The sequence below is a fragment of the Pezoporus wallicus genome, unplaced genomic scaffold, assembly GCF_028554395.1.
Source record: "Pezoporus wallicus isolate ANWC-B61680 ecotype Strahan unplaced genomic scaffold, APGP_CSIRO_Pwel_v1 contig_12317, whole genome shotgun sequence".
Classification (NCBI taxonomy): domain Eukaryota; kingdom Metazoa; phylum Chordata; class Aves; order Psittaciformes; family Psittacidae; genus Pezoporus; species Pezoporus wallicus.
Genome location: NW_026641908.1, coordinates 1 through 11,841, shown reverse-complemented (window position 1 = coordinate 11,841; position 11,841 = coordinate 1). Strand labels below are relative to the sequence as shown.

The 11,841-nt window shown below is 62.9% G+C and overlaps 1 protein-coding gene across 1 annotated transcript; it reads left to right on the top strand.

The window, feature by feature from the left end:
• Positions 1–4,086: 4,086 nt before the first annotated feature.
• LOC130608132 (endosome/lysosome-associated apoptosis and autophagy regulator 1-like) lies at positions 4,087–11,324 on the top strand (the record flags this gene model as incomplete). The annotated part of the gene is made up of 14 exons (XM_057425829.1): positions 4,087–4,263; positions 4,369–4,561; positions 5,884–6,031; positions 7,101–7,181; positions 7,382–7,487; positions 7,562–7,711; positions 7,836–7,924; positions 8,021–8,192; positions 8,424–8,555; positions 8,627–8,714; positions 8,808–8,916; positions 9,021–9,158; positions 9,210–9,464; positions 11,168–11,324. Coding segments are annotated over exons 2-14 (1,786 nt in total), but the record flags the coding sequence as incomplete, so codon positions are not given.
• Between the last annotated feature and the right edge of the window lie 517 nt (positions 11,325–11,841).

Sequence of the window (11,841 nt, the reverse complement as noted above, 5' to 3'; positions counted from 1 at the left end):
TGGTGCCGGGCACCGCCGGGATAACGATGCCAGATGCTGCCGGGATAACGATGCCGGATGCTGCCGGGATAACGATGCTGGATGCTGCCGGGATAACGATGCTCGGCGCTGCCGGGATAACGATGCCGGATGCTGCCGGGATAACGATGCCGGGTGCTGCCGGGATAACGATGCCGGCTGCTGCCGGGATAACGATGCCGGATGCTGCCGGGATAACGATGCCGGGTGCTGCCGGGATAACGATGCCGGGTGCTGCCGGGATAACGATGCTCGGCGCTGCCGGGATAACGATGCCGGGTGCTGCCGGGATAACAATGCTCGGCGCCGCTCCCTCTCCGGCGCTCCCACGATAACGGCGCCGTTCCCGTTGTTCCCGTTCCCGTTGTTCCGTTCCCGTTGTTCCCGTTCCCGTTGTTCCGTTCCCGCTGTTCCGTTCCCGTTGTTCTGTTCCTGTTGGTCCCGTTCCGTTGTTCCTTTCCCGCTGTTCCCGTTCCCGTTGTTCCTTTCCCGCTGTTCCCGTTCCCGTTGTTCCGTTCCCGCTGTTCCCGTTCCCGTTGTTCCGTTCCCGTTGTTCCGTTCCCGTTCCCGTTGTTCTGTTCCTGTTGGTCCCGTTCCCGTTGTTCCTTTCCCGCTGTTCCCGTTCCCGTTGTTCCCGTTCCCGTTCCCTCCGCTCGGCCGCGGGGCGGGGGCGGGCGCAGGTGCCCGCAGGTGCGCGCACGGGGCCGGGCCGTTGAGCGGGGTGGGGGGGGGGGGGGGGGGCGGCGCCATGGCCGGGCCCGTGGCGCGGTGTGTGGGTCCCTATAGGGTGTGGGGGGTCCTCTATAGGGTGCGTGGGGTCCTCTATAGCGTGTGGGGGGGTGTCTGTGGGAATGGGTGTGGGGTCCCCTATAGGGTGTGTGTGTGGGTCTCTATAATGAATGTTGGGTCCCCTATAGGGTGTGTGGGGTCCCTATAGGTGTGTGTTTGGGTCTCTATAATGAATGTTGGTCCCCTATAGGGTGTGTGGGGTCCCCTATAGGGTGTGTGGGGTCCCTATAGGGTGCGTGGGGTCCATATAGGGTGTGGGTGGTCATCTGTAGGGTGCGTGGGGTCAACTAAAGCGGGTGGGGGGGTGTCTCTGTAATGGGTGTGGGGTCCCCTATAGGGTGTGTGTGTGGGTCTCTATAATGAATGTTGGGTCCCCTATAGGGTGTGTGGGGTCCCTATAGGGTGTGTGTTTGGGTCTCTATAATGAATGTTGGGTCCCCTATAGGGTGTGTGGGGTCCCCTATAGGGTGTGTGGGGTCCCTATAGGGTTCGTGGGGTCCATATAGGGTGTGGGGGTCCTCTATAGGGTGCGTGGGGTCCTCTATAGCGTGTGGGGGGGGTGTCTCTGTAATGGGTGTGGGGTCCCCTATAGGGTGTGTGTGTGGGTCTCTATAATGAATGTTGGGTCCCCTATAGGGTGTGTGGGGTCCATATAGGGTGTGTGGGGTCCCTATAGGGTGTGTGTTTGGGTCTCTATAATGAATGTTGGGTCCCCTATAGGGTGTGTGGGGTCCCTATAGGGTGTGTGGGGTCTCTATAATAGGTGTGGGGTCCCCTATAGGGTGTGTGCGGTCCCTATAGGGTGTGTGGGGTCCATATAGGGTGTGGGAGGTCCCCTTTAGGGTGTGTGTGGTCCATATAGGGTGAGGGGGGGTCCCCTATAGTGTGTGTGGGGAGTCTATAATGGAGGGGGGGTCCCCTATAGGGTGTGTGGGGTCCCTATAAGGTGTGTGGGGTCCCCTATAGCGGGGGGGGGGGATGTCTCTATAATGGGTGTGGGGGTCCCTATATTATGGGGGGGTCTGTGTAGTGTGTGGGGTCCTTACAGCATTGGGGGTTCCCTATAGTGTGGAGCATCCCTATAGCATGGAGAGGTCTCCTATAGTGTCTGTGTGGGGGGGGTCCCATGGAGGGGCTGTCACCTATAGGGAATGTATGGGCTGGGCTGTGCTGCTTATAAGGGGTGCTGCAAGGGGTCCCCTATAGCAATGGGATGGATAAGGGGGTGTCTGTGATGCTGCGAGTGATCCTGGGGGCGTCCATGAAGTCCCACATCCCGGTTGGATTCTGACACTGGGGGGACATCGTGGTGTCCCCAAACCCCAATGGGGTGGAGGGGGGGGGGGTCACCCATGTCCCATGGGCTGGTCCCAGCCTGGCCCAGTGGGGACAAATTGTCCTGTGAGGGAAAGGGGGGAGGCTCTGCTCACCCCATGGGGTGTCCCCATCCCGTCCCCCCCCCCCCGAGGCCCCACGGCTGCTTTCATCTGGGTTTGTGATCCGGTTTTCCACGTGTGTTTGTTCCAGAGCCGGGAACAATGGGATGGGGCTGGCTCCCGGCCCAAGGAAACACCCCCATGGGGGGGGATTGTGTCCCTTGTCCCCATCCCTCTCTGGGGACAGCCCCAAACACCCCCCCCCCCCGGGTGAATTGGGTCAAAGGATTGGGATTTAAGGGAAAATTCAGTGCTTTTGTACAGGGGGGGAGGTTTGGGAAGAGGGGAACGAGCTCCTTCCTCCCATGGGAATCCCTCCGGAGCCAGGGCTGCTGCTGCACCCATGGGTGCTGGTGGCACCCAAGCTCTGTGTCCCCAGCCCAGGCTGGGGGCCCCTGAGATGCCAGAGCCAGCGGCATCGGCCTTCGCCGGGATTAATGGCTCCGGTTGGATGCGGCTCCTTGGTCTGGAGCCAGGCCCAGCCCGGAAGGTCGCAGTGCCCCGGCTCTGATCCTGCCGGCGGCACCGCCAGGGTGCTGCCACCAAAGGGGCCTTCCAAGGAAGGGTGCTCCCAAGGGATGGCTCTCCCAAAGGAGGGTGCTTCCCATGGAGGGTGCTCCTGATGAAGGGTGCTCCCAGCAAGGAATCCGTGCGATGGAGGGCGCTCAGGTGGATGGAATTCCCAACGGAGGGTGCTCCTGAGGGAAGGTTTTCTTGATGGAGGGTGCTCCCCATGGAGGGTGCTCCCCATGGAGGGTGCTCCCAGTGGAGGATGCTCCCGATGGATGGTGCTCCCACCAAAGGGTCCTTCCAATGGAGGGAGCTGCTGATGTAGGGTGCTCCCAAAAAAGGGTGCTCTCAACGGAGGGTGCTCCCAATGGAGGGTGCTCCCAATGAAGGGTGCTCCCAATTGAGGGTGCTCCAAATGGAGGGTGCTCCCAAAAAAGGGTGCTCTCAATGGAGGGTGCTCCCAATAGAGGGTGCTCTCAATGGAGGGTGCTCCCAATAGAGGGTGCTCCAAATGGAGGGTGCTCCCAAAAAAGGGTGCTCTCAACGGAGGGCGCTCCCAACGGAGGGCGCTCCCAACGGAGGGTGCTCTCAATAGAGGGTGCTCCCAATGGAGGGTGCTCTCAATGGAGGGTGCTCTCAATGGTGGGTGCTCCCAGTGGAGGGTGCTCCCAATGGTGGGTGCTCCCAATGGAGGGTGCTCTCAACGGAGGGTGCTCCAAATGGAGGGTGCTCCCAATGAAAGATGCTGCCAATAGAGGGTGCTCCCAATAAGGGGTGCTCTCAATGGAGTGTCCTCCCAATGAAGGGTGCTCCCAATGAAGGATGTTCCCAATGGAGGGTGCTCCCAATAGAGGATGCTCCCAATGAAAGATGCTTCCAATAGAGGGTGCTCCCAATAAAGGGTGCTCTCAATGGAGGGTGTTCCCAATGAAGGGTTCTCCCAATAAAGGATGCTCCCAATAGAGGGTGCTCCCAATGAAGGATGTTCCCAATGGAGGGTGCTCCCAATGGAGGATGCTCTCAACGGAGGGTGCTCCCAATGGAGGGTGCTCCCAATGAAGGGTGCTCCCAATGAAGGGTGCTCCCAATGAAGGATGCTCCCAATGGAGGATGTTCCCAATGGAGGATGTTCCCAATGGAGGGTGCTCCCAATGAAGGATGCTCCCAATGGAGGATGTTCCCAATGGAGGGTGCTCCCAATGGAGGATGCTCCCAATGGAGGATGTTCCCAATGGAGGGTGCTCCCAATGAAGGATGCTCCCAATGGAGGCTGCTCCCACCAAAGGGCTCCCCTTGGGGGGAAGGGGCATGCATTCCACCCCACCTCCCCCCCCCAGCACCCCACAGCGCTCCGGGGCCGCAGCTCCCCGTGTGTCTCCTCTCCCGCAGTCCGAGTACCACTACGAGTACACGGCGTGTGACAGCGCGGGCTCGCGGTGGCGGGTGGCGGTGCCGCACACACCGGGGCTCTGCACCGGGCTGCCGGACCCCGTCAGGGGCACCGAGTGCTGTAAGGCCGGGATGGGTGGGAGGAGCAGTGGGGTGGGGTGTGGGGGGGTTGAAGCCACATTGGGGTGACCCCTGTGTTGTGTGTGTGTCCCCCATCCCGGTGCAGCGTTCTCCTGCAGGGCAGGCGAGTTCCTGGACATGAAGGCGCAGCGGTGCCGGCCCTGTGCCGAGGGCACCTACTCCTTGGGTACCGGCGTCCGCTTCGATGAGTGGGATGAGGTGCCCCACGGCTTCGCCAGCGTCGCCACCAGCCTGGACAGCGATGACGGCTTTGGGGACGCGGTGGAGAACTGCACGGGGTGAGGGCCGGAGCCAGCGGTGGGGCTGTGGATGGGTACGGCATCAGTGGGGCTGGAGGGGGGATGCAGCATCAATGGGGCTGGAGGAGGTCACAGCATCAATGGGGCTGGGAATGGTCACAGCATCAACAGAGCTGGAAGGGGGTCACAGCATCAATGGGGCTGGAGGATGTCACAGCATCAGTGGGGCTGGGAATGGTCACAGCATCAGCAGGGCTGGAGAGGGGTCACAGCATCAGCAGGGCTGGAAGGGGGTCACAGCATCAATGGGGCTGGGAATGGTCACAGCATCAATGGGGCTGGAGGAGGTCACAGCATCAATGGGGCTGGGAATGGTCCCAGCATCAGCAGGGCTGGAGAGGGGTCACAGCATCAGCAGGGCTGGAAGGGGGTCACAGCATCAATGGGGCTGGGAATGGTCACAGCAGCAGCAGGGCTGGAAGGGGGACACAGCATCAGTGGGGCTGGTAATGGTCACAGCATCAGTGGGGCTGGAAGGGGGACACAGCATCAGTGGGGCTGGGAATGGTCACAGCATCAGTGGGGCTAGAAGGGGGTCACGGTGTCAGTGGGGCTGGGAACGGCCACAGCATCAATGGGGCTGGAAAGGACTCTGGAGATCATCGGGTCCAGCTCCTCCAGAGGAGGAGTTTCCCCCACAGGGTGCTGCTGGGGGCTCATCTGCCCTGGCACAATGGTGACGGTGCAGCAGTGAGCAGGATGGGTGCTGTGACCCCTCTATGCGTGGGCAGCACCCCATTTCCTGCTCCCCCCCACTCCCTCCATCACTGTTCCCTGGGGGATGATGCTCACAGGGTGCTACCAGGACCCTATGGGTGGTGAGCCACTCCCAGCCCCAAGGGACCCCCACACCCTCGCAGAGGGAGCACCCATGGGCATCCCCACAACCTTTATCTTCCAGCATGGGGCACCCACAGCAACCAGCCCTCCTCGCAGAGGGAGCACCCATGGGAGTCCCCCGACCTTGAACCGGCACCGGGGCCCTTTGGTGCTGGCACCATCCAACCCTGCCGGTACCGGCGGCTCCGGTGCTGCTGCGGCTGCTGCAGCCTTTATGCAACTTGCAGATGTAACCTCCTTCCAGCAGCGCTCCCATTATTCATCCAGCAGCTCCGGTGCGGGATCCCTCCTCTTCCTCCTCCTCCCCATTGCCTCTCACAGTGCCAATGTCCTCCAGGGACCACCGTGCAGTGACACATCCCCAAGCCCCCGTTCCCAGCACCACCTCCCTGCCCCTTTGGCACCATCCTCAGCACCCCATGGTCCATGCCGGTGATGGGGATGTCCCGTTCCCCCCCCAGGTCAACGTGGGTGCCGCTGGGGGACTACGTGGCCTCCAACACGGACGAGTGCACGGCCACGCTCATGTACGCCGTCAACCTCAAGCAGTCGGGGACCGTGTCCTTCGAGTACCTCTACCCCGACAGCAGCATCGTCTTTGAGTTCTTTGTAGGTGATGGGTGCAAAGGGGGTGTCCTTGGGGGCATTGGGGGTGTCCCTGGGGGCAATGGGGGTGTCCCTGGGGGCAATGGGGTGTCCCTGGGGTCAATGGGGTGTCCCTGGGGACAATGGGGGTGTCCATGGGGGCATCGGGGGTGTCCCTGAGGTCAATGGGGGTGTCCTTGGGTGCAGTGGGGGTGTCCCTGGGGGCAATGGGGGTGTCCCTGGGGGCAATGGGGTGTCCCTGGGGTCAATGGGGTGTCCTTGGGTGCAAAGGGGTGTCCCTGGGGTCAATGGGGTGTCCCTGGGTGCAAAGGGGGTGTCCCTGGGGTCAATGGGGTGTCCCTGGGGACAATGGGGGTGTCCTTGGGGGCAATGGGGTGTCCCTGGGGTCAATGGGGTGTCCCTGTGGACAATGGGGGTGTCCATGGGGGCATCGGGGGTGTCCCTGAGGTCAATGGGGGTGTCCTTGGGTGCATTGGGGGTGTCCCTGGGGGCAATGGGGGTGTCCCTGGGGGCAATGGGGTGTCCCTGGGGTCAATGGGGTGTCCCTGGGTGCAAAGGGGGTGTCCCTGGGGTCAATGGGGTGTCCCTGGGTGCAAAGGGGGTGTCCCTGGGGTCAATGGGGTGTCCCTGGGGACAATGGGGGTGTCCTTGGGGGCAATGGGGTGTCCCTGGGGACAATGGGGGTGTCCATGGGGGCATCGGGGGTGTCCCTGAGGTCAATGGGGGTGTCCTTGGGTGCATTGGGGGTGTCCCTGGGGTCAATGGGGGTGTCCCTGTGGTCAATGGGGTGTCCCTGGGGTCAATGGGGTGTCCCTGTGGTCAATGGAATGTCCCTGTGGTCAATGGGGTGTCCCTGGGGTCAATGGGGTGTCCCTGGGGTCAATGGGGGTGTCCCTGGGGGCATTGGGGGTGTCCCTGTGGTCAATGGGGTGTCCCTGGGGTCAATGGGGTGTCCCTGGGGTCAATGGGGGTGTCCCTGGGGGCATTGGGGGTGTCCCTGTGGTCAATGGGGTGTCCCTGGGGTCAATGGGGTGTCCCTGGGCACATGGGGATCCTCGCACCACTCCCGCAGGTGCAGAACGACCAGTGCCAGGCCACGGTGGAGGAGTCGCGCTGGATGCGGACGACGGAGAAGGGTTGGGAATTCCATAGCGTGAGTGAGGAGCATGGGGGGGACGTGACGTGGGGGGGGGGGGGTCCCTCATTGCACCCCCCAGGTCCTTTGTCCATCCCCTGTGAAGAAGATGCCCCATGAGGGTGGGTGCTGGCAAAGGGGGGGGGGGGTAAATCCTCACCCCCCCATCACCCCCCCCCACCCATGGGTGCTGACCCCCATCACCCCTCTCCATCCAGGTGGAGCTGAGCCGCGGGAACAACGTCCTCTTCTGGCGCACCACGGCCTTCTCCGTGTGGTCCAAGGTGCCCAAGCCGGTGCTGGTGAGGAACATCGGCATCACCGGTAGGTGCAGGGCGCAAGGATGGATGGTGGGGGTCCCCCCATCGCCCCCATCACTGAGCCCCGTCCCGTGCCAGGGGTGGCCTTCACCTCCGAGTGCTTCCCTTGCAAACCCGGCACCTTCGCGGCCGCCGCCGGCTCCTCCTCCTGCCAGCCCTGCCCCGCCGACACCTCCTCGGGCAAAGGGGCCACCTCCTGCCAGCCCTGCGAGCCCGGCAGCTACGCGGGTGAGCGGGGACACGGCCCCCCCAAGTCCCATCCCCACACCGTGCCCGTCTTCCCCCCTATGGAAGCGGAGGGGGACGGGACGGACACGACACGGGGGTGATGCGAGCATCCCCATCCCCACAGAGCCCGGCTCAGCCTCCTGCAAGCCGCGGCCGCCCTGCACGGACAAGGATTACTTCTACACTCACTCTGCGTGCGATGAGCACGGGGAGGTACGGGAAGGGGAAGCGGGGAGCTGGGGGGGGAACCGTTCCTTGTGTGTGTCCCCCCCCCCCGGTCCCGCTCAGCCCCCGGGCTCCGCTCCGCAGACGCAGTTGATGTTCAAATGGGCTGAACCCAAGGTGTGCAGCGAGGAGCTCCCGCAAGCGGCCAAGCTGCCGCCGTCGGGGGCCGGACCCGGTGCCCCCTGCAATCCCGGCTTCGCCGCCGTCAACGGCTCCGCCTGCCAGCCCTGCCCGCTGGGTTCCTACTCCAACGGCTCCCCCCGGTTCTGTGCCGGGGCTGGGTCGTTGGGCTCCCAATGTCAGCTCCGTTGTAACCCCCCAAGGGGTGGCCTCAGGATGTCGGGGGGTTGGCGGGTTCCATCCCCGTGCTGCCTTCTTGGGGTCCCCTCAAGATGTCACCATCATTGTCCCCAATGGGTATCATGGGGGGGGGGGGGGGGGGGGCTGTTGGGTACCACCACGGCTCCGTGCTGTCCCCTCCGGTCCCCAGGCTGCCTGAGCTGCCCCGCGGGCACGGAGCCGGTGCTGGGGCTGGAGTACAAGTGGTGGAACGTGCTGCCCCCCAACATGGAGACCACGGTGCTGAGCGGCATCAACTTCGAGTACAAGGGGATCGCAGGTAGGAGCCGGCTGCCCCTAGCGCTGGGCCCTGCCCGGGGACCCCCTCGAGCCCCCACCGTGTCCCTGCAGGCTGGGAGGTGGCCGGGGACTACATCTACACGGCAGCCGGAGCCTCCGACAACGACTTCATGATCCTCACGTTGGTGGTGCCCGGCTTCAGGTGAGGTGGGGAGCGGGGGCACCAGCACCCACAGAGGGACCCAATGGGGTCCCAATGCTGCTGTCGTGTTCCCCCCCCCCCGTGCTGTCCTCAGCCCCCAAGCCCGGTGCTGGAGGATGCGGAGAGCAAGGAGGTGGCCAGGATCACCTTTGTCTTTGAGATGATCTGCAGCGTGAACTGCGAGCTCTACTTCATGGTGGTGAGCGGTGGGACCCGGCTTGGGGGTGTGGGGGGGGACACACACCCTTTGGGGGGTGTATGTGTGGGGTGGGGGGTCCCACCATTGCCGCACGCCCACCCAAGGGCATCAACTCCCACACCAACACCCCGGTGGAGACGTGGACGGGCCCGCGGGGGAAGCAGTCCTACACGTACGTGGTGGAGAAGAACGCGAGCATGAGCTTCACGTGGGCTTTCCAGCGCACCCCGTACCACGAGGAGGTGAGGAATGCCCCATCGGGTGCCATGGGTGACGGGTGCTGTCCCTGCCAGGGCCGGCGCTACACCAGCGACGTGGCCAAGCTCTACTCCATCAACGTCACCAACGTCCTCGGGGGGGTGGCTTCCTTCTGCCGGCGCTGCGGCCCCGAGGCCGCGGGGTCCTGCACCCCCTGCCCCCCCGGGCACGTCATGGAGCATGGGGCGGGCGCCTGCCGGCCCTGCCCCCCCGGCACCTACCTGCGGGGTCACCCCTCCGATGGGCTCCCCGCCTGCCACCCCTGCGGGCCCGGCACCTACAGCAACCAGGTGCCTGGGGAGGGGGGGGCATGGGGTCTGGGTTCATGGGATGGGGTCCATGGGGTCTGGGTTCATGGGATGGTGTCCATGGGGTGATGTCCATGGGGTTTGGGTCCATGGGATGGGGTCCATGGGGTCTGGGTCCATGGGATGGTGTCCATGGGGTCTGGGTCCATGGGATGGTGTCCATGGGGTTTGGGTTCATGGGATGGTGTCCATGGGGTCTGGGTTCATGGGATGGTGTCCATGGGGTGATGTCCATGGGGTTTGGGTCCATGGGATGGTGTCCATGGGGTCTGGGTTCATGGGATGGTGTCCATGGGGTGATGACCATGGGGTTTGGGTCAATGGGATGGTGTCCATGGGGTCTGGGTTCATGGGATGGGGGTCCATGGGGTGATGTCCATGGGGTCTGGGTTCATGGGATGGGGGTCCATGGGGTGATGACCATGGGGTTTGGGTCAATGGGATGGTGTCCATGGGGTCTGGGTTCATGGGATGGGGGTCCATGGGGTGATGTCCATGGGGTGATGTCCATGGGGTGATGTCCATGGGGTTTGGGTCCATGGGGTGATGTCCATGGGATGATGTCCATGGGGTTTGGGTCCATGGGGTGTCCATGTGGTGTCCATGGGGTCTGGGTTCATGGGATGGTGTCCATGGGGTTTGGGTCCATGGGATGGTGTCCATGGGGTCTGGGTTCATGGGTCCCATGGGGTGATGTCCATGGGGTGGGCTCATGGGATGGGGTGATGTCCATGGGGTGGTGTCCATGGGGTCTGGGTCCATGGGGTGGTGTCCATGGGATGGGATGTCCATGGGGTCTGGGTTCATGGGATGGGGTCCATGGGGTGATGTCCACGGGTGAGGAGGTACCGGCATCACTTCCGGGTCAGCCTCTGCGGGCCGCAGGTGCGGGGAGCACGGGGGAGGGATCACGTGGGGGGGGGAGAGATCACGTGGGGAGGGAGAGAGCACGTGGGGAGGGAGCACGTGGGAGGGAGAGAGAGCAGGTGGGGGGGAGAGAGCACGTGTTTGAGAACACGTGTGTGTGTGAGAACACGTGTGTGTGCGTGAGCATAACGTGTGTGAGAGAACGTGTGTGTGAGAGAGCGCATACATGTGTGGGTGAACATACGTGTGGGTGAACATGTGCGTCTGAACGTGTGTGCGCACACACATGTTCACACGTGTTCATACACACACGTTCACGCATGTTCACACACAAGTTCACACACATGTTCACACGCACACACACGTATGTTCACACACATGCTCTCACACACATGTTCACACATGTTCACACACACACCTACCTATGTTCACACACATGTTCACACGCACACAGGTTCACACACACACGTATGTTCCCACATGTTCACACACACAAGCACACATGTTCACACACACATATGTTCACACACATGTATGTTCACACATGTTCACACGCACACACACGTATGTTCACACACATTCACACACATGTATGTTCACACATGTTCACACGCACACACGTATGTTCACACACGTTCACACACATGTATGTTCACACACACGTATGTTCACACACATGTATGTTCACACACACACGTATGTTCACACACATGTATGTTCACACACACACGTATGTTCACACACGTTCACACACATGTATGTTCACACACACGTATGTTCCCGCCCCCACGGCCGTGCCCACACGTGTGCTGTGGCAGGGCCGGAAGGCGGCCGCCTGCAGTGACAACGTGACGGAGGCGCGGCGCCGCGTGGTCACGGGTTACGTGTGCCAGGCCACGCTCGTGCCCCCCGACCGTCCCCACCGCCAGGGCCCCATCTCCTCCCAGCCCATCAGCCTCGGGGACCGCATCCTGGGTGAGCGCCATGGACCCCATCCCCATGGACCCCATCCCCAGGACCCCCATCCCCATAAACCCCATCCCCATGGACCCCATCCCCATGAACCCCATCCCTATAGACCCCATCCCCATGGACCCCATCCCCATGGACCCCCATCCCCATGAACCCCATCCCCATGGACCCCATCCCCATGGACCCCATCCCCATGAACCCCATCCCCATGGACCCCATCCCCATGAACCCCATCCCCATGAACCCCATCCCCATGGACCCCATCCCCATGAACCCCATCCCCAGGGACCCCATCCCCATGGACCCCATCCCTATGGACCGCATCCCCAGGGACCCCATCCCCATGGACCCCCATCCCCATCCCCATGAACCCCCATCCCCATGGACCCCCATCCCCATGGACCCCATCCCCATGGACCCCATGGACCCCCATCCCCATGGACCCCATCCCCATGGACCCCATCCCCATGGACCCCATCCCCATGGGACCCCATCCCCATGAACCCCATCCCCATGGACC